This window comes from Panthera tigris, chromosome C2 (genome assembly GCF_018350195.1).
Source record: "Panthera tigris isolate Pti1 chromosome C2, P.tigris_Pti1_mat1.1, whole genome shotgun sequence".
In the NCBI taxonomy this organism is placed as follows: Eukaryota; Metazoa; Chordata; class Mammalia; order Carnivora; family Felidae; genus Panthera; species Panthera tigris.
Window position 1 is genome coordinate 48,870,647 of NC_056668.1, and position 22,618 is coordinate 48,893,264.

The 22,618-nt window shown below is 38.8% G+C and overlaps 1 protein-coding gene and 1 long non-coding RNA gene across 2 annotated transcripts in view; one reads left to right on the forward strand and one right to left on the reverse strand.

Annotated features, from left to right (window-relative positions):
- The window catches only part of CEP97 (centrosomal protein 97), a 28,488-nt gene extending 7,738 nt beyond the window's left edge, over positions 1-20,750 (forward strand). Inside the window, exons 7-11 of the mRNA XM_007095975.3 lie at positions 6,901-7,065; positions 8,770-8,903; positions 10,433-11,207; positions 15,492-15,567; positions 17,246-20,750. Coding sequence (XP_007096037.2) covers positions 6,901-7,065; positions 8,770-8,903; positions 10,433-11,207; positions 15,492-15,567; positions 17,246-17,950 — 1,855 coding nt within the window. The 3' untranslated portion in view covers positions 17,951-20,750. The remainder of the gene's footprint in view (positions 1-6,900; positions 7,066-8,769; positions 8,904-10,432; positions 11,208-15,491; positions 15,568-17,245) is intronic.
- Positions 5,573-17,467, reverse strand: LOC122241953. Its single transcript, XR_006222053.1, has 4 exons — positions 17,359-17,467; positions 10,853-10,950; positions 10,385-10,731; positions 5,573-5,701 (listed from the first exon to the last, which is right to left on the reverse strand). It is a non-coding gene; the product is annotated as an uncharacterized LOC122241953 (long non-coding RNA).
- Positions 20,751-22,618: the final 1,868 nt, after the last annotated feature.

Sequence of the window (22,618 nt, forward strand, 5' to 3'; positions counted from 1 at the left end):
AGAAACTAGGATGTGGACAAGAGTGGGAGAGCAGAGTTAAAGGGCATGAGAATTGAGATGAGTGTATTCTCTTCACTGTGCCTCATTTCACCTCCGCCTCTCACTGCATGCCTACATGCACTCATGGACTCAACATGTATGTTATTTCTTACCATTTCTCTCCATCTGTACTAGAGACTGATAGTAGCTGCTTGAGGGGTATGCCCGTGGGAGGATGAGTGGTAGATTACTGACAGGGCTTTCCTTTTCCTTATTCCTGCTGCTTCATCTAGTTGCTGAATAAGGCATGGGGCAGTGAGGAATGGCAGTCAGGACCTACATAGTGTAGGGGAGGGACATGTGTAGGGTCTAGTTTGCCTACAAAAAAGTGTGGCTTGTCTTTTGCACTGTGTTGCTGTGTACTCAGAAACCTTATTTTGTTTTCAACAATGGGTAGTTCTAAAGCTTGAATATGGGTTTACTCTGATTATCTTCTCTGGCTCTTCCTTTAACAGAAAAAATACTTGTCAGATTTTTCTATGCAAGTATGACTGGCAACATTTTCATGTAGGAGGCAGGAGGTGAGATGGGCAGAGATAAGACTTTGGTGTAAAAAGAGACCTGGGAAAAGGGACAAGAGAAGGCTTCGCATCTTTCCCTCCCACCTTTTAGCTATGTGGCCTGGACAAGTTCCTTAGTTTCTGTGAGCCTTTGTTTTCTCATCTGTAAAATGTGGATAATAGCTTTCAAGAATGAGGATCAGGATAATGCATATAGCATAATATTGATCATATAATAGGTGCTTAATAAAGGATAATTGTCAGTATTACTTAAAGATAGAAACTGAAAATTGAGGTGTTTCATAGAAACTAAAGCAAATGCTAAAAAGCAGAAGATATTTGGGGTGCCTGGCTGACTCAGTTGGTAGAGCATGTGACTTATTTGTTTGTTTGTTTATATTTTTATTTTTGAGAGGGGGAGAGAGAGAGAGAGAGAGAGAAAACGTGAGCAAGGAGGGACAGAGAGGGGGACAGAGGATCTGAAGCAGGCTCTGCAGTGACAGCAGCGAGCCCAGTGTGGGGCTTGAACTCACAAACTGTGAGATCATGACCTGAGCTGAAGTCAGATGTTTAACCAGCAGAGCCACCCAGGTGTCTAGAACATGTGACTCTTGATCTCAGAGTAATAAGTTCAAGACCCACATTGGACATAAAGCTAACTTAAAAAAAAAAAAAAAGAGATGAGAAGATGAATTGTTGAATAGATGAATAATAATGCAAAGGCTATGTTTGTACACTATGGAAATAGTTTTAATACAAGTGACTTTAAGATGAATTTGCATTTTTTTTTTTTTTTTTTTTTTTTAATTTTTTTTTTCAACGTTTTTTATTTATTTTTGGCACAGAGAGAGACAGAGCATGAACGGGGGAGGGGCAGAGAGAGAGGGAGACACAGAATCGGAAACAGGCTCCAGGCTCTGAGCCATCAGCCCAGAGCCTGACGCGGGGCTCGAACTCACGGACCGCGAGATCGTGACCTGGCTGAAGTCGGACGCTTAGCCGACTGCGCCACCCAGGCGCCCCTGCATTTTTTTTTTTTTAACTTTCTCTGATTTCAGAGATTTCAGGAAGTAGAGAAGAAGTAGGCTTTCACTGGGGTGGTCTTTCCGTGGGGTCATCCTACACTAAATAAGTATGGAATGAAGGAAGAGTTGGGAGGATAGCACAATAGCAACAGATTCTCCCCACCCTCCTGCCCCAACATTTAAAAAAACTGCAAGGTATCACAAAATTCAGATATAGTTAAAAAATAATATTTAAAAATACCTACATAGTCACCACTGAGAGTAAGAATAGAACATAGTGAGGTGCCTGGGTGGCTCAGTCAGTTAAGGGTCCGACTCTTGACTTAGGCTCAGGTCATGGTCTCGAGGTTCATAAACTCGAGCCCCACGTTGGGCTCTGCGCTGAAAGTGCAGAGCTTGCTTGGGATTCTCTCGTTCCTCCTCTCTCTCTGCCCCTCCCCCACTCACACTGTCTTCTGTCTCTCTCAAAATAAATAAATAAACTTAAAAAAAAAAACAACCAACAACTCTGGAAGTTTTGTTTAGGAGGGCGGAATTATTATAAGGGAGAGCTGTCATATGAGTAGCCTGAGCAGCGTTCAACACATTTTCCTGGTCAACCTTGGGGATTGTCCTGAAGGACAGGAAGGAATTTCCAGTTTTTGTATCTACCCAGCTTGTTGTTTGCGAGGAACATCCAGATTAAAAATTTTCTTCATTATGAAAAGTATCCCAGGTTCTTGGATGACTTCAGGTAGCCACATGTTGAATGTGTGTGTCACTGGAAAGAGTAAGTTGAGCAGTCAGCCACTCCTGTGGTGCTGTGACTGAGTGCTTTCTCAGAGAGAGGCACACCTGTGCAAAGACCAGCACCTTTGTGTAGGAACTCAGTATTTGGAGTTCTTTTGGAATTTGTTTCCATTTGTTTTATTATTTATGCGTCCTAGTCCCAAGCTACACCTCTGTTGTTTAGTTGGAGATCAGAACTTACAGAGCAGAATTTTGGAGTAGAGAGAGTACCATAGTGAACACCTAAATACCCACCATACTCCTTCAGCAATTACCAACTTTGCCTATCTTGTTTCATGTATTGCCCACTTTTTTTGTTGGACTATTTTATTATTTTTAAAAAATGTTTATTTATTTATTTTGGCAGAGTGAGCAAGCAGGGGAGGGGCAGGGGAGGAGCAGAGGGAGAGGGAGAGAGAGCATCCCAAGCAGGTTCCACAGTGTCAGTGCAGAGCCCAACATGGGAATCGATCCCGCCAACTGTGAGATCATGACCTGAGCTGAAATCAAGAGTCGGACACTTATCTGACTGAGCCACCCAGGTGCCCCTTGTTGGAATATTAAAAAAAAATTTTTTTTGATCTTTATTTGAGAGAGAGAGAGAGAGAGAGAGAGCGCGCGCGCGCGCGCGCGCGCGCATGAGTGGGGGAGGGGCAGAGAGAGATGGAGACACAGAGTCCAAAGCAGGCTCTAGGCTCTGAGCTGTCAGCACAGAGCCCGATGCGGGGCTCAAACTCACAACTGCGAGATCACGACCTGGGCTAAAGTTGGATACTTAACCAACTAAGCCACCCTTCCACCCCTTGTGGAATATTTTAATGTTTTTTTGAGACAGAGAGAGACAGAGCATGAGCAGGGGAGGGGCAGAGAGAGAGGGAGACACAGAATCTGAAACAGGCTCCAGGCTCTGAGCTGTCAGCACACAGCCCGACACGGGGCTCGAACTCATGGACCGTGAGATCATGACCTGAGCTGAAGTCAGATGCTTAACTGACTGAGCCACCCAGGCGCCCCCCCTTGTGGAATATTTTAAAAGCAAATATTAAATATCATTTCATCTAATACTCCTTTTTTTCTTTAATGAGAAACAGCAGATTGTTTTAAGTTCTCTCTCTTAATAGTTGTTACTTCTATTACGTAAATTATTCCTTCAGTTTCAAGAGAAGAATCATACTGCAATGATTTGAAATTAATAGGTTAAGCTGAATGATTTTTAATTTTGTTTTTCTTTGAATTGGCAATGCTGTTTTAATTGGCAAGGAGATTATTTTACCTAGGAGAATGTTGTATGGATTAATAAACTTGTGTAATGATACTGATGAATGTGAAGCAAAGGCAGAGAAACAGATGTTACAGTAGTTGATGTTCCACAGTTTGTGGGTTTTCTCACACACTTAAAACTGGAATATTCACACTGAAGCCTTGTTTCTCTCTCCTCTTACTTTCACTTCTCTCTTTCCCAGCTACAAAACATCTATGACTTAGACCTGTTGCTTGCTGGCTAACATTAAAGTTGGTGATTGTTTTCTACTATGGATCTTTTTTGGGGACAGCTTTCCAGCTTCTCTCCTGCTTGCCAGGAGAACTTAGGGAAATTTAGAGCAGATTTCAAGAACATTTTGAATGATCAGTATTTAGTGCACAGGAATGAATCCATGGAAGAAATACTTTGAATTATTTTTATTAGGTAAAATAAAATTTTTATCTTTAGACTAAGGTTGGGATTTCATAACTTCAGTTCATCAGCTTGCCATACCTCATATCTCATTGTTCGAAAACAGTTTTTCTTTTCTTATGAAACTGGCAAATCACAGGAAACTAATGTTGTTTTATTTGCACCATGACTCTCTTGCATGATTTAACCAGTTATCAAAGAACCAGTTTCTTTTCTGTCTATAGTAGAATGTGGGTGTCTCGACAGTTTTGGACTGTACAGTTTGTATGATGTGGATACCTTAATATCAAGGTCCAAATAAATGGTTGTGGATTGAAAGTGATTTTCAAACTCTTTGTAATGCTAAGTTAATGCTATAAAAATAGAGAAAGTATACTAAAATGATCCAGCCTCAACTTCAAGTTGAGGGGTAGATTTAAGAATAGTAAAATTGAGGGTTGCCTGGGTGGCTCAGTAGGTTGTGTCAGACTCTTGGTTTCGGCCCAGGTCATGATCTAATGGTTTATGAGTTCGAACCCCACATCGGGCTGTGTGCTGGCAGCATGGAGCCTGTTTGGGATTCTCTCTCCCTCTCTCTTCTCTGCTCCCCCCACTTGCACTGTCTCTGTCTATCTCAAATAAACAAACTTAGGGAAAAAAAAAAAAAGAATGGTAAAATTGAGGCAATGGCATGTTAATGAAAAAACCCATCAAAACGTATATGCAAAAGTAAAGAGTAGTATAATGACCTCCCATGAATTCATCATCCAACTTCAACAGTTTACAACTCGTGGCCAACCTTGTCATCTGTACCTTCACCTACTCCCTGTTCTCCTCTTATTTGCAAGCATATCTCAAAGTACATATAATTTCATCTGTGACTATTTCAGTATATATCTCTAAAAGATAGGGCTCTTAATGAAATAACTATAATACTACTGTCATCTCAAAAAATGTAATAATTCCTTAATAACATCAGATATTAGTTCAGTGCTTACATTTCTAATAGTCCTCATAAAGGCAGTTTTTAAATTTTTGGGTTTTTTTTTTTTTGGAAACAGGATCCAAATAAGGCCCTACATTGTGATTTGTCTCTATAGCTTTTAAATTTCCTTCTTGCTTTTTTAGTGACTTAAAACATGAATTTATTATTGTTGCGTGCTCCATGGGCTGGCCATGCTGATTGGGTGGTTCTCACGCAATTGTGAAATCACACATGAGGCTGGAGTCACCTGAGGGCTCAACTTGCCAGATGCTCAAGATGATGCTTTTATTATTTATTTATTTATTTATTTATTTTAAAATTTATTTTAGTATTTATTTATTTCTGAGACAGAGACACAGCATGAGTGGGGGAGGGGCAGAGAGAGGGAGGGAGACACAGAATCCGAAGCAGGCTCCAGGCTCTGAGCTGTCAGCACAGAGCCCTATGCAGGGCTCGAACTCACAAGCCGTGAGATCATGACCTGAGCCGAAGTCAGTTGCTCAACTGACTGAGCCACCCAGGCACCCTTCAAGATGATGCTTTTAAATCTCTTTTAACTATAGGTTTCTATTCTTTTATTTATTTATTTATTTTTGCTTTCTTTTGTCCTTTTTTTGGTTGTTGTTGATAAAACCAGATGATGTGTCCTGTGGAGTTTCCCACTGTGCTTATTTCGCTGGTTATATTCCTTTGTCCTTTGATGTGGTCCTTTCTCCTGTGTTTCCTGTAACTTGGTAGGAACATGCATAGGTTTCATTAGATTCAGGCTTTTTTGTGGGAAGACTACTTTTTGGGTTCTAGCAAGGGACACACACACACACACACACACACACACACACACAGTGTTTGTTTGCCCTTCATGTTATTGTTATTAGTAGCTAGCTATTAATGCCTAAACCCTTAATTCATTCACTGAGAGCTTCAAAATGGTGAGGTTTTAATCCATTCATTTTATTAGCTGGAATACTTCTATAAAGTAACTATTTGTTCACTCATGGTGTAGCTTGTATAGGAAAGATAGAATTAATAATATTTAATTCTTATCCTTTACTTACCAATTGTTAAAAATAATGAGTTGGTGGGGCACTAGCATCTTCCAGCTGTGACCAATCAGCTTTAAAGAAATTTTTTGTTTGTATAAATGACTTTTTAAAAAAGCTTATTTATTTATTTTGAGAAAGAGAGAGAGGGGGACAGAGGATCTGAAGTAGGATCTGAAGTCTGCACGGACAGCAGACAGTCCCATGTGGGGCTTGATCTCACTGTGAGATCATGACCTGAGCCAAAATCCAGAATCGCACTGAGCTACCCAGGCACCCCTTTTTAAAATTTTTTTATTTTAGAGAGAGAGCAAGCACATGAGTTGGGGAGAGGGGCCAAGGAGAGGAGAGAGAGAGAGAGAGAGAGAGAGAAAGAGAATTCTAAACAGGCCTGGCACAGCATGGAGCTGGACAAAGGGCTCAATCTCACAACTCTGGGGTCATGAGCTGAGTGGAAATCAAGAGTTGGATGCTCAAATGACTGAGCCACCCAGGCCCCACCTCCACCCCGATTAGCTTTTTTTTTTTTTTTTTTTTTTTAGCTATCAATATGAACTAATGGATTTAAATGTAATTGATATATTTAGGTACTTTAGTTTGACAGCAAATAGAGGAAATACTCATTGCTTCTTTGAAAATAACTTAAAGATTTTTGGAACCATAAGTACAACTTTGTGGAAGTGCCCCTAAGCAAGTAAAAAGGTTTAAAACATTGTGATAGTAAAGGGAGTGAATCAGAAGGAAAGATTTTTTAAAAGAACTTATGTGGATTTTATTTATGAAAACCATCCAATGATGCTATAAATTAAGAAGAAAGATGATTGTTGCTTCAAAATGTATCTTGTCTACTCTGGTGTCCTCTCCTCTTTTGTATATCCCCTGATTCCAGTTTGAAAGCTGAATGGCTCTATAGTCAAGGCAAGGGGAGAGCCTATCGGCCAGGCCAGCACATCCAGCTTGTCCAGTATCTGGCTACAGTCTGTCCTCTCACTTCTACGCTGGGTCTTCAAACTGCCGAGGATGCCAAACTAGAGAAGATTCTGAGCAAACAGAGGTAAGCCCCTTTATTTGTAGCAGCTGGTGAATTCACAAGTGAAAATACCTCTGAGTCTTCCTGCATGGTTAGTAGGACAGAGGCAAGTACTGTGACCCACATTTCTGGGTAGTTGGGCCGCTTGTCACTGCAGCAGTCCTGCTGGGGAACTAAACCATGTGGTGCAGTCCAGCTTGCATTGTTAGTCATTTCCTGAGTGGGGAGAGCCAAGCACTATGGAAGAAGGGGACTTAAAATTTTTTTTTTTTTTATGTTTTATTTTTTATATTTGAGAGAGAGAGAGAGAGAGCGAGCATGAGCAGGGAAGGGGGCAGAGAGATGGAGACAGACTCTGAAACAGGCTCCAGGCTCTGAGCTGTCAGCACAGGGCCCCATGCAGCGATCCAACTCATGAGCAGTGAGATTGTGACCTGAGCTGAAGGTCGGATGCCCAACTGACTGAGCCACCCAGGCACCCTGGGAGAAGGGGATTTTTAAAAAATACATATTTATTCTTTTAGTGTAGGTGTTTCATATGGGTTTTTGTTATTTTTAAAGTTTACTTATTTTGAGAGAGAGAGAGGGAGAGAGAGTGCATGTGAGTAGGTGCAGGGCAGAGAGAGAGAGGGAGAGGATCCCAAGCCAGCTCTGTTGTCAGCATGGAGCCCAAGGTGGGGCTCGATCTTGTGAACTGTGAGATCATGACCTGAGCTAAAACCAAGAGTCTAACGCTTAATGGATTGAGCCACCCAGGTTCCCCTCATCTGGGTGTTTAAATACTAATATTAAGACGTGAAGCCAAGGGGCACCTGGGTGGCTCAGTTGGCTAAGAGTCCCACTTGGGCTCAGGTCATGATCTGACGGTTTTTGACTTCGAGCCCCGCATCGGGCTCTGTTGTCAATGCAGAGCCCTCTTCAGCTCCTCTGTGTCTCTCTCTTTCTGCCCCTCCCCTGCTCTCTCAAAAATAAATGTTAAAAAAAAAGTGAAGCTAGAACCAAAGTTATTATTTTTTTTAATCACAGTCCTGCCCTCACGTGTTTGTGCATGTTTGTTCCTATGAGAGTGTCTATATGATTGTGAGTTAAAAATAAGTTTCTTGGGGCACCTGGGTGGCTCAGTTGGTTAAACGTCCAATTTTGGCTAAGATCATGATCTCGAGGTCTGGTCCGTGAGTTCGAGCCCTGCCCCAGGCCTGGAGCCTGCTTCGGATTTTGTGTCTTCCTCTCTGTCTGCTCCTTCCCTGCTCACGCTCTGTCTCTCTCTGTCTCTCAAAATGAATAAACGTTAAAAAAAAATTAAAAATAAGTTTCTTAACCTTTTCTATCCAGTGATTTCAAATGAGACTTTTTAAAAAAATTATTTAAATCTTTATTTTTGAGAGAGCGAGAGAGAGAGAGAAAGACACACAGTGTGAACAGGTGAGGAACAAAGAGAGAGGGAGACACAGAATCCAAAGCAGGCTCCAGGCTCTGAGCTGTCAGCACAGCCCAACGTGGGTCTCAAACCCATAAACTGCAAGTTCATGACCTGAGCCGAAGTCAGACACTTAACTGCCTGAGCCACCCAGGCGCCCCTCAAATGAGACTTTTTGATTTGGTAGTAATTAAAGATATCTACTTCAAAAACTTGTACATTTCTACGTTTTTGACAGTATTATGTAAGAAGCAAAAAAGCTTTGTTTTTGTGGTTTGTATTAAATCACATCAGATGTTATTGATTTTCAGGTTTCACCAGAGGCAGTTGATGAACCAAAGCCAAAGTGAAGAGCTGGCTCCTCTTGCTCCTGTTGAAACAAGAACACCCCTTGTACCTGAGCATTCAAGCCCTGTTCAAGATGGCCAGAGAGTCCAGGAAGGCGGTACGAAATTAACTGCTCTCTGATCCTTTTTCTTCAAGTTGTTAGATCTGTTGCGTACCATAAAACAAAAAAGTATACATTCTCCTAATTTTTTGTTTGTTAAGTGAACATTTAGGTCTTATATTTTATATATGTATCTATACAGGCATACATGTAAAACTACTGTATTTTAAGGTGTTAATTTTTGTTTATTATTGTTTTTGTCATTGGTATTATGTTTTTAGTATTATTTTTTATTACATTTTAAATTTTAATTTCAGTATAGTTAACATACAGTGTTATATTAGTTTCAGGTGTACAATATAGTGATTCAGCAATTCTGTACATTACTCAGTGCTCATCGTGATAAACATATTCTTAATCCCCATCACCTATTTCACCCATCCCCCCACCCCCCGCCCCCACACCTCCCCTCTGGTAGCCATCAGTTTGTTCTCAATAGTTAAGAGTTTGTTTCTCGGTTTGTCTATCTCTCTTTTCTTCCTTTGCTCATTTGTTTTGTTTCTAAAATTCCACATATGAGTGAAATCATATGATATTTGTCTTTCTCTGACTTAATTCACTTAGCATAATACTCTCTAGATCCTTCCATGTTATTGCAAATAGCAAGATTTCATTCCTTATGATGGCTGAATGTTATTTCATTATGTGTGTGTGTGTGTGTCACATCTTCTTCATTCACTGCACACTTGAGCTGCTTCCGTAATAGCACTACTGTAAATAATGCTGCAGTAAACATAGGGGTACATGTATCCCTTTGAATTAGTGTTTTTACATTTTTTGGGGTAAATACCAAGTAGTGAGATTTCTAGATCATAGGGTAGTTCTATTTTTAACTTTTTGAAGAACCTCCATAGTGTTTTCCATAGTGGCTACAGTTTGCATTCCCACCCACAGTGTACAAGGGTTCTTTTTTCTATACATCCTTGCCATCGCTTGTTTTTTTGTATTTTTGATTTTAGCCATTTTAGCAATTCTGAGAGGTGTGAAGTGATATCTCATTGTAGTTTTGATTTGCATTTCCCTGATGATGAGTGATATTGAGCATCTTTTCATGTGTCTGGCCATCTGGATGTCTCTTGGAGAAATGTCTGCTCATGTCTTCTGACCATTTTTAATTGGATTATTTGTTTTTTAGATGTTGAGTTGTATCAGTTCTTTATATATTTTGGATAGTAACCCTCTATTGGATATGTCACTTGCAAGTATCTTTTTTCATTCAGTAGGTTGCCTTTTTGTTTTGTTGATTGTTTCTTTCACTGTGCTTCAATTTTAATTCTTAAAAAACGTTCAGAGAAAAAACATTCAGAGTTGCCACCTTTTGTATTGACTGATACTTTGATTTTTCCCATGATTATTGCAAGAATTCATTTTCTTAAGTCTTTGATGTTTTAGGCATATTGGAGGAAATCACTGAAGGCATTTTATTTACTATATTTTAGGGGTTAGATTTCATTACAAAGATAAAACTAAAAAAATACCTCTTTAAATATTTAGTGGTTTCAATGATATTTTGTTGATTCTTCTAGAACCCGTCATCCAAGTCAATTCTTGGGTTGGGACTAACAGTAATGATGATCAATTACATGCTGTTAAGAATAACTTTCCAGCCTCTGTACACGCTACAAGATATTCCCGAAATGACCTGCACTTGGAAGACATACAGACAGATGAGGACAAGTTAAACTGTAGTCTTCTCTCTTCAGAGTCTACTTTTATGCCAGTTCCATCAGGACTGTCTCCAGTGTCACCTACAGTTGAGCTGAGGCTGCAAGGCATTAACTTGGGCCTAGAAGATGATGGTGTTGCAGATGAGTCTTTGAAAGGGCTGGAAAACCAAGACTTCAGTAAGGAAGAAGAAAAGGCTTTTTGGACTGCAAGTGAGAATTCTGCTCAAACTACGGAAAGTGCTGTTAGTACAGAGGTAAATGAGGAAGGTGGGCTGTTACCTTGTCTGGAGCCAACAGTAACCAATGCTGTCTTGAAGGATGACACCCATAGTCTTATATCTTTTCCTGAGTCGGTTGGACACAATGTCTTCCATACGCTGCCAGACAGTGAAGAAACCATATCTCAATCAGCTTCAGAGAAACTTCCCTGCGGAGTTTTAACCCAGAGACCTGTTGCTTTGGGACAAGATAAAGTTGCCCTTCAGAAATTGAATGAAGCAGCCACCAAACTTCAGGCCTCTTGGCGAGGCTTTTATACCAGGAACTATAACCCCCAAGCTAAAGATGTGCGTCATGAAATCCGGCTGCGTAGAATGCAGGAGCACATTGTTTGCTTAACTGAAGAAATAAGGAGGTGGGCCAAAAGTCCTTGTTTAGGTGCTGTTTTGTTGGTTTGGGAGTGTCAGAGTCTTAGAGTTGATTCAGAACATTGAACCATCGCTGCTGTGGTCAGGATACTTCATACCGTGTTGACACTCTTGGTTTCCTGATCTAGAACATATGGAAAGCATTTTGAAGACAGAACCTGCCAAATGCATCTGTCTCCATCTCTAGCTCAGCACTTGGTTCATTGATGCAGTATAGCAGTAAATGTTGAGTGATTACTTGTCTTAAAGATGTTTTTAAACTTTAGAAAGGTACAGAAAATGTAAAGGAACTGAATAAATATAGAAATGAGAAGATGAGAAAGTATACATAGAACCCAGTAAGTGAAGAGAGAATTAAAAAGTGAGGATTTAGAAGGGACTAAAATTCTGGGGCAATGGTAGGAATTATTCCTCACTTCTGGGGCTCACATGTTTTACTGACTGCCACCCAAGAGAATTAGGACTTCATAAATTTATTTTGAGTATTAGTATTGCCACTAGCAATATTTATTGATATTATCAGTTGGAAGAGGAGGAGGCAGTGAAAGACATTGAGAAGGGGCACCCAGTGTGGTAGAAAAATAGGGAGAATGTGTGTCTCAGCTTTTAAAAAAAATTTTTTTTTTAATATTTATTCATTTTTGAGAGACAGAGAGAGACAGAGCATGAGTGGGGAAGGAGCAGAGAGAGGGGGAGACACAGAATCCGAAGCAGGCTTCAGGCTCTGAGCTGTCAGCACAGAGCCTGACGCAGGGCTCGAACTCATGAACTGCGAGATCATGACCTGAGCCCAAGTCGGGTGCTCAACCACCTGAGCCACCCAGGCACCCCGTGTGTCTCAGCTTTGATAGGGAAGTGTTTTAGGAGAGAAGAAAGGTGCCGTAGGGAGGACAGAGAGTTTAGAAGCTGGAAGTTATTGGCGACTATACGGGGGGGACCTAAGGGCTGTTATCGAGTTTCATGATTTGCTAAACAGACTCACAGAACTCAGGAAAGCTATTCTATTCATGACTCTGGTGTATTATAGTGAGAGGGTACTGATTAAAGTCAGCAAAGAAAAAAGGTGTATAGGGCAGAGTCCCGGAGAGACCAGGCACAGGCTTCTAGTTGTCTTCTTCCAGTGGAGTAGTACAGATAGGGCTTGAATCTCATGGCAATGATGTGTGACAACACATATGAAGTATTGCCAACCAGGGAAGCTCACTGAAGCCCTGATATGCAGGGTTTTTATTGGGCATCAGTCACATAGCATTGAGTGCCTGTGTGACTAACCTTAATTACTTAGACCTTAGCCCCTTACATAAGGGCAGACTGCTACAGTACAGTGTCTGTATCAGGGCCACAGGTGAACAAAACAGGTATTCACCTAAAAGCACATTGTTAGCATAAACTATCTGGTTTGGCCCCAAGGCCCACATATACAAAGATACTCTTATCAACAGGATATTTCGAAGGCTTGGATATTATTTCCCAGACCCAGTCAAGGCCGGTCTTATCTTTGGAATATGTAGGGTTTGAAGATCCCAAGCTAGCTGAATTAACCCTTTCCTGCCCAGTGAATTTCCTAAGAGGAGCTTCAGTGACAAAGTGGAATCAGACAGTTTGGAATGGGTTGAATAGTGAATGAGAGGTGAAGAATGAGTGTAGCCAGTTCTTTTGGAGTATGTTGCTTGAGGAAAAGAACAGAGGAGTTGTTGCTGGAGGAGAATCTGAAATTAAAGAAATTTCTATTATTTTATTTATTTAAAACAATATTTTAATGTTTATTTTTGAGAGAGAGAGAGAGAGACAGAGTGCGAGCAGAGGAGGGGCAGAGAGAGAGGGAGACACAGAATCTGAAGCAGGCTCCAGACTCTGAGCTGTCAGCACAGAGCCCAACGCGGGTCTTGAACCCGTGAACCACAAAGTCATGACCTGAGCCAAAGTTGGACACTTAACCGACTGAGCCATCCAGGTGCCCATATTTGTTTATTTTTTAAAAAGATTATTTTGAGAGAGAGAGAGTGCATGTACAAGCCGTGGGGAGGGGAAGGGGGCAGAGAAAGAGGGAGAAAGAGAATCCCAAGCATGTCCGCACTGTTAGTGTGAGCCTGATACAGGGCTTGAACTCACGAACTGTGAGATCATGACCTGAACTGAAATCAAGAGTCAGACGCTTAACCAAATGAGCCACCCAGGCACGCCAGGAAAATTCTTCTTTAAAGAACCTAAAGCCCCTGGGTGGCTCAGTTGATTGAGCTTCTGACTCTTGATTTCGGCTCAGGTTATGATCCCATGATTGTGGGATTAAGTCCCACATTAGGCTCTGCACTGTGCGTGGAGTCTGCTTAAGACCCTCTCTCTTTCTCTCTCTCTCTTTCTCTCTTCCTCTGCCCCTTTCCCCCATTCTCTCTGTCTCAAATAAATTTTAAAAAAAGATGGGAGATACAGAGCATGTTCATGTGTTGATGGAATGATTCAATAAGTAGGGAAAAACGGATAATGCAGAGGAAGGAAAGGAGAAGTATGGGGTTGAAGTTCTTGAGAAGGTGAAAGAAGGATCTGTGCACAAGAAGAGGGAGTGGCCTGAGCTAGGAGCAGGAGCAGGAGCAGGAGCAGGCAAGGTGGTAGGTTTGATACTGGGGGACAGGAAGTCCTGTCTAATGGATGCCGCTTCTTTTTCAGTAATATAGAAGACAGGCTCAACATTTGAAAATGAGAGAGTTGTGAGGTATTCGTCTTAAAAGTGAACTTACAAGGAGAATGGAGGATTACCAGACAATGTGAGGAAAAAGTTAGAGTGGAAGACAGTAGGTCAGGTTGTATGATTTTCATCAGTAGCTCTCAGCTGTTTTCTTCTGATTCGGGCATGGTTAATTTGGTTCTTCCAGGAATGGGTTTTTTCCAGGTGAACATGATAGGAGAGAGAGACAAAGGAGCTGAAGATATTTGGGAGGGGATGCTTATAATGGTGGATCTTGGGATTTAAACAAGGTAAAAGGAGAGCCAGGAGGAGGTGGGGGTCGCTAATGTGGAGGTCTGGATGAAGGCTGGATGTCCAGATTGTCGTAGGGGGAACAAGAGCCAGTGGGCTGGGAGGAAAGGAGGTAGTGGTTTGTGTGGGTGCTTGAGATCGTTTTTAAAATGACTGGGTCTCTAGTGAGACTGTGAGAATGAATGACGTAGGGTGGATTATTATGAGGGACAGCGTCCATGTGAGTGCTGAGGTCTCCAGAAATGATGATAGGAATGGAGCTGAGAGACACTCACCCTGAGACTTTCATGAATGGGGGCAGATAATGGGAGGCCTGTATGTGAAAAGAGTTTGGGGAAACTTAGCAGGATGGCAGGAGTTCTTCAAGGAGGAAGGCAAAGAATGTTTGTCGACAGTAGTGAGAAGCTATCTTCTGACCCTGATGTATGGATGTATAGCTTCCACTTTTTTTTTTTTTAAGTAGGCTCCCTGTACAACATGTGGCTTGAACTCACAGCCCCAAGATCAAGAGTCGCATGCTCTACCAACTAGGCCAGCCAGGTGCCCTAAAATAACTTCCACTTGAGAGGGCTACAGTGCCCTCAGCAATATGTCTGATTCAGTCAAGGAAAATTTCACAGAAGAGGTTGAGAAATTAAGGGAGTTTACTGATTACAATTTAGGAGTCCCAGATGGCACAGGAGAAGGACTTGGGGGGGCTAGAAAAAGTGGTGACATTCTGGAAGGTAATGGACAACTAAGGGAGCCTTAGCTTGGTGACAGGCCTATGGAGAGGGCAGCAGTGAGCCCAGATTAATACTTTAATGAATAAGGGGAAGTGATGGAAGGGCAGCTCTGTTGATAATGGCAAGGAATATGTCAGGGACGGGCAAACAGGGACTGAATTTGATGGGATTAGTCCTAATAATAATCTCTTAGAAGAGGGCTGTCAAGCTGTGATCCTAATCCTCAGTTGCTCTGAGGCTTTGAGCAAGTACTCCTTGCTGCAGGCTCCTGTGTCTTTGGTGTTCTTGGCTGGGAAATAACAGCCAGATAAAGAGCCGTTTAATATTTTGTTTTATTTTTCATCATTGGCAATACTTTGTGGAGCCAGTATCATCTAAATTTCAGTTATATTCATTTGGCTTCTACACTGAGTCATACTTTAAAACTAGTTTCAGTTTAGATACTCTAAAAGTAGAAAGGGCTGTTACTAGATTATTAATGTCTTGACAGCACAAGTGTTTATTAGTTGTAACAACAGGCGCAAGTCAAAGCACCCTTCGTTGTGTCAGTAATGGATTTTGAATTATTGTAGATTAAGAAAAGAAAGAGATGAAGAACGCATTAAAAAATTTGTGCAAGAGGAGGCTGTCAGATTCCTTTGGAACCAGGTAAACCCATTCCTGCTGATTTACCTAATGTATGAACAAAGAAACATTCTGGATTTATGGAGATAATCATAGAGTAGTCAGGCATATTAAGCACTTCTTCTAAAGGTTGAGGACATGGTCTGTGTTCTTTGCCACTAACTCTGAACCAGGCCAGTGAATTTCATTACATTTTATTTAATCTCAAGAAAAATATTTTCATAATTTTGGCCACAAAGATAAACCATAAAGATGAAGGAAAGCACTAAATTGAGGGATGTTGTCATAATTTCCACTAAGGACAAAAAACCCAATTGGAAGTTTTATGTAGTTGTCTTTCTTGTTTTATCTTTTGGGAATATTTGAATATAAGGTGGCTAAAATGCTATATAATGGCTACAATATGCATGTCCTAAAAAGAATGCATGACTTCTTGGGAAAGAGAGTTTGAATCCTGTAATAATAGCACACATCAGAGATAGTTCAGACAATCAGTTTTACTGTTATTTTATCTCATCAAATATTTTTTTTAATGTTTATTTATTTTTGAGAGAGGGAGTGTGCACGCATAGGGGAGGGGCAGAGAGAGAGAGGGAGACAGAGGAGCCAAAGCCCAGGCTCCAGGCTTTGTGCTGACAGAAGAGAGCCCGATGCAGGGCTCAAACTCATGAACTGTGAGATCATGACCTGAGCCAAGTCAGACACTTAACTGACTAAGCCACCTAGGTGCCCTTTTCATCAAATATTTCTTAATGATAATTTCTTGAAAACATTTTTATAAATGAGTTTGTTATAATAGGATTTTGCCTACAAAATTAAGAAATAGTTACTGATTTCTAAGGTTTTATAATTACTAATAGTAGGGGAGCTGTTAAATAAATTATAGAATAACAACATCATGGAACATTATGAAACAGTTAAACAGAATAAGGTAAGGGTATGAACTGAAGACCTGGAAAGATCTCCAGAATAACATTGTTCAGTGAAAAACAGCAAGTTGCAGAACTTAAGGTTCTGCTTGATTTTAAAAACATCGTGTGTATTTAAAAATACACAGTAAAAGGTCTGGAAGGACACACATCATACTGCTCTCAGTGATTACCTTAGAGGGTGGTCAAAGGGAAACTAAAAAATTCTATAATTGCTTTCTTGTTGCAGATTTAACTGTAAAATTTTGAGATTTTAATTATAATATAAAAATGTAAAGGTCATGTTATCAAGTGCCCGGGATATTTTTAGGTATTTTAGAGTTGTATATGCTATATATTGTTAGATAATGTTTAAAAACTCTTACCTTAAATGGATATCTACAATGAGATTTTTATTTTAGAGAATCTACTTATAATAGGCTCTAATCTGTCTTATTCAATAGACTTCAGTTCATACTCAGCACATTATTTACCCCTTAGCCATGTGCTGTTGTGCTTCTGATAGTTCTTCCAGTAGCAACAAGAGAATTGCTTTGGCCCATCCTAACTCTCCTGGTGAGGACCTTCTGTTACCGAGGATGTGCACCACTTGTGCCAGCCTGCTTTAGGCTGGGAGTGCTATGGAAGGGGTAAGGGGAGTCAGGCCATTTCTAACTCAAGTTCTGCCATCTGCCATTTATCACCTTCATGAGTATTGGGAAGAAAGCTTAAAGAACATTGTAAAACAGGCGTGACTTTTATTTTATAATAAAACTATATCCTTTGGTTTGTAGGTAAGGTCTCTACAAGCTTGGCAGCAGATGATGGATCAGCGTCTAAGTTCCTGGCGTACTGATGTTCCTCCTGTATCAAGTACTCTAGTGCCATCTAAGCCTCCGTTACTCACCCAAAGTCAGGAGCCCTCTTCTGATCAAAATCCTGACTGGTTTATTGCGCCTGATGAGGCTCCTCAAGAGAAATCCTTACCAGAATTTCCAGACTCTGGTTTTCATTCTTCCCTAACAGAGCAAGTTCACTGTTTGCAGGATTCTTTGGATTTTGAAAAAAGTTCCACAGAAGGCAGTGAAAGTTCCATAATGGGGAATTCCATTGACACAGTCAAATACGGCAAAGAGTCTGATGTAGGGGATGTTAGCGATGAATATGGTGAATGGAGTAAGGAGAGTTTAAACAACGAGCAGGATAATAGTCTACTTGAGCAGTATTTAACTTCAGTTCAACAGCTAGAAGATGCTGAGGAGAGGACAAATTTGGAGGAAGGCACAGGAGATAGTAAGCTTCATATTGCTCCTTCCCCTGAAAAGTTAGATGCCTTGTCTGACAGCACTTCTGTAGATGATTCTCATGGCATATCTCCTGCTTTGCAAGATGAAATCAGCCAGGCACCAGAAAATTGTAAATTAAATGCTGAAGTTCAAGGGCAACAGTCAGACTGTGAGTCTACATTTCAGGTACTGCATGTTGGTATTACTGTGTAGCATGTGTGGGTGCTTCGGAAGCAGAAATCTACTTTTACCATTTTCACTTGCCCTTTTTTTTTTTTTGAAGGGGACTATCATCCCCATTTTGTTACTATTTGTATAGAATTTGTATTCTTGTCTCATGTTTTCCATTTTCTAGATACTGAGCTGACTCTTTGTTTTGATTTTGTGAGCTCTTAGTTGTAATCTATCAAACAATATTTATATTGAAAGCTATGTGCACTTTATTTCCCAACAACTGAATTGCATCAACAGTGTTCCTGTTTTTCAGTGTACTCATTGCCTTTCAAAAACAAACTAGAATATCTTCAAGAAAATAGAACAATTTACCTTAAAGGTATAAATAAGAGAATTTAGATTTTTCTGTATGTCAGGAGATTAATTATGTAGTAAGGAATACAGTTTGTTAAAGTGAATATAAATGAACTCCAGAAATTTTCCAGCCTCCTTGGAATAAGAACATATATTTCTAAGCCTTTCCCCTTTCCCTCCCTTATGAGTCAAGGAAAGCCTTCTTATCAGCAAATAGGGAGAAAAAGTAAGATTAGAGGATTTTTCAGAGGAAAACGATTAAATCGTCTCGTGGAAAACTTTAATGTCATGTATTAGTTTTAACATATGAAGCAAAGTGTTCCACCTAGCATTAAAATCAAGCTTTATTTAAAGAGACAATACAAGAATTTTCTCTTAGATATGAAGAGAGCAGATGCTAGGTTCCATTCACTTGGAATAATGTCACAGCAGACATTGTCTTTTCATTCAGTGCTTTTTTACCCTACAGATAACCATTTCTGTGCCAACATACTATGTTCATCTTCTCTGATCCTGCTTTATATTTGCTTATGTATTTCAGCAGAAGGTCCATGGCCATTTACTTCATTTTTTGACCTCTGCCTCATAGTGAAGAACATTTAAAATAGTATTAGTGATAGAATATGAATGACTTTTTTTAAAGGACTATTTTCTAAACAAATTTCTGAAAAAGTGCCACATTTGGAAGACAGTTTAATGGTGGCTAAGAAAAAATAAACCTCACTTATTTCTTGTTAAGAAGAATATAGATCAGTAGCTTCAGGAAGAGATGATAATATTGTGTTTGAGTGTTATAGATGGATGCATTTGCAAATCAAGGAAGTTTGGTATTTTAATCTTTGAGAATGTTAAAGTATCCTTGAACTACACTATCTGATTTCCCCCGATCTCTGGACATACAACTATTTAAAACTATGGCAATACTTAAGTGTTCTCTAAATTTAGGTGCTAAATATCAAAATTCATTTTTCTGTTACAGTCACTAGATCTCCTTCTTTGAAGTTATATAAAATAATAACTTCTGATCCTTCACAAATAAAGTCAGGGATCACATGTTATACTTTGTTGATAGTTAGGAACATTTCTCCAGTGTGGGTAAAATGTATTTTTCTCTGTTTAAAAATATGTAGCACTCAGGTTGAGAAGACTTGTATTTCATTCTCAGAAATCCAGAATCTTTTGAAAAGGAAATATTTTCTGTCTCTTCTAAATCAAACAGTCGTCTTACATTGAAAATTTTCCCTAGTGACGCATGTGTAACATTGAATGCATGTTAATAAATATAGAATTTTTTACTTTTTGAATAATGCTAATTATCTTTTATGAGTGATTTTGAATTTCTTCTTAAATATACCCTATTTTTCTATTTTACAGTTAAGTGCCTCATTTGCTGCCCATAGTTAGACACAGAAAAACCAACTTGCACTGCACTAATACTAAAGTGCTGTTCATGGAAAATTAATTTCTCATAAAAGTTCCTGAAATGTCATGGTTCAGTATTGCCTACGTAGGTTTCTGCTGACAACTTTTGCCCCTTTTCTGAGAAATGGCAAAACACACCTAAATTCATTTGAACATCAGCATTTGTCAGCAAGATTTCCTTTTTTACCTTTCCCTTGTTTTTCTAGCCCATAAATAGCATTAGTGTACTTTTATTTTAAACTTGGCAGATTATGATAAGGCTTAATGTTTTGCTCTTCATTTGATAGAACTTTACTAGTGTTTTGAAGTGCAAGAATATTAAGTAGACCCCTACCTTAACTGTACAGATTATTTTGGATGTAGATAGAATGAAAATGATGTAAATTAGAATGCAGGAAAACTGTGGCATAGACTTAATATATTTTAATAGGTTTTACAGTGTGATTTAAAATAACTTATGTAAGATATTTGATGTTATCTCTATGGGCAGTGCATTGGTCTGGCTAGAGAGAATGGGTCTAGTAAAGTTTGGGAAGTTGAACTTTAACATGGTCTTTGTGTTTTTTCTTATAGGAGATTAGTTTAGCTGTGCTACTTTAGTTCGTATCCATTTTATTGCTATATGGAAAATTCAGTATATCAATGAGCTATTCTTCCAGAAACACAGAATCCTACTATGTGAAAATTGGAAGGAATTTTAGAGATTATCTGTTCTAATCTCTTTGTTTTAAAGATGAAACTAAGGCACAGAAAAGTTAAGTAACTTGCTTGATGTTATAGCTAGTTAGTTGTAATAAACTGAAAACTTAAGAATTATTGTATTCCAAAACTTATCATACACTATTAATTTTACATTTAGTGAGTCCGTAGGAAAATCTTTTTGAAAGAGAAAAAACCCAAAACTTCTAACAGAGCTTGAACTCTACCACTTGAAGCAAAATTGCTCATAGAAAAAGGCTAAGTCATTAAGAACTCTTAAGTAAATTTTCTCCAAGAAATGTGATTTAATTTAAATGGTTTTTAAATGTTTTATTTATTTTTTTTTTGAGGAACAGAGCATGAGTGGGGGAGGGGCAGAGGAGAGGGGACAGAGGATCGAAACAGGCTCCGTGCTGACCTCAGTGAGCCACCCAGGTGCCCCTAATTTAAATAGTTTTTAAAGATCAGTCATAGAAATTAAAAATTTTGAAGAACAATTGCATCTTGGAGTACATTTATTTCATGGAAAAATATAACAGGTTGTGGAGATATCTAAGATTTTCTAGTGAAATCCTGAGTTTGTTTATATTTCATCTTCAGTTTTACAGAACAACAGATGTCAGAGTTTTAAAATGTCCCATCATGATAATTGATACAAACACAATATAGTTTGGTTTTATAAGCTTAAATATGAAAGGCCTCATAATATGCATGTTTTAGGGAAATATTTAACCCCACACTTGTTTGCATATATGGAAATAACTTTATTCTTAAATAATGTGGGTACCATTCTTGAGTGTGGATTTTTCTTTTATTTTTGTTTTGGGTTATTTTAAATATGTAAACACTGTATTAGTACTTTCCTGTTATCTACTTAATACAAGTCTAGTTTTACTTTTATAAGTATTTTCAGAAACAATATGAGCTTAAGGTAGTATACTATCTCCTTGGTACTTTTTTGGTGCAGGTTCTTAGATTTGGATTTATAACAATAATATAAACTATAAAACCTTTTTTTTTCTGGAGTAAAAAGGGAAAGTATAGCATGAGTTTGATCAGTTTCCCATTCATAAATGAAGAGAAAAAGACTTAATTTTTAATGTATATCTTTATTTTGCCATGTACCTTATTAATGATATTTATTATATTGTAATATTTTAACTTCTAAAATATGTGATTCTTCATAAAAATGAACATTCTAAATATTTCTGGTGATATTGCTTACACTGATCAAACCTATTGTGCCATATTAAAAATAAAAGTCAAGTAAACAAAGCAGTTCTCACAATCTTGGAGTAAAATAGATAGTCTTTTTAAAATGAGGTGCATTTTATTTGTGAATGAGTAGAAATCATACTATATTTTCATTCCTTAATTGAAATAGTAGATAGCAGGAATCTCTCAGTAGTGGCTTTGTTCATTTTCCAGTTAAATTTCTTTAAGCGTTTTGTGATAATTTTAATGTTGACAATAAGAGTTTAAAAATAATTTGAGTTTAGACTATTTTTAGATTTCTCTTTAATTTTGTTTTAGAAATAGATGATTTAAAGTGGTTATGATCTGTTTTATGAAGGCTTAATATTTTGTATTGTACTTATTTAATTTGTATTTGAGTCTCTAATTCTAAATAAAAAGTTTGTACATTTGTTTGAGTGATTCATCTGTTTATTATAGTGATTAGTAGTAATGGTTGTTATTCATTGTGTTTATAATTAATGGGTAATTAAAATTCAGAACAAATTGCAGATAGAATTCTAAGAAAGATCTACAGTATAGTTGTTATATAAGTGAGTTTACAATAATACAGTCCTAGCCTTATGAATATGGATAGGAAATGAAAGAAAAGCTAGTTTAGTAGTTTTATTTGGCATAGATTTCATTGCTTCCAGGTAATGGGTAGAGAAAGCAGATTATCCTCACAGATCACAGATGACACTGTCAGATACTGTTGAAACCTGGTGCTGAAAGTGTTAGGGAGTGAATAAGTAGAGCACAAATCGTCTCATTTGACACAAATGGGACCTGTAGTTGGTTGGTGTTATGGACTGAATTATATCCCCTGCTAAAATTCATGTGTTGAAGCCCTCCCAATGTGACTGTGTTTGGAGATAAGATCTTCAAGGAGGTAATTAAGGTTAAATAAGGTCATAAGGAAGGGGTCTTAATCCAATAGGACTGGTGTACTGTAAGAAGAGGAAGAGACACAAGATACTCTCTGTGCATGCCCAGAGG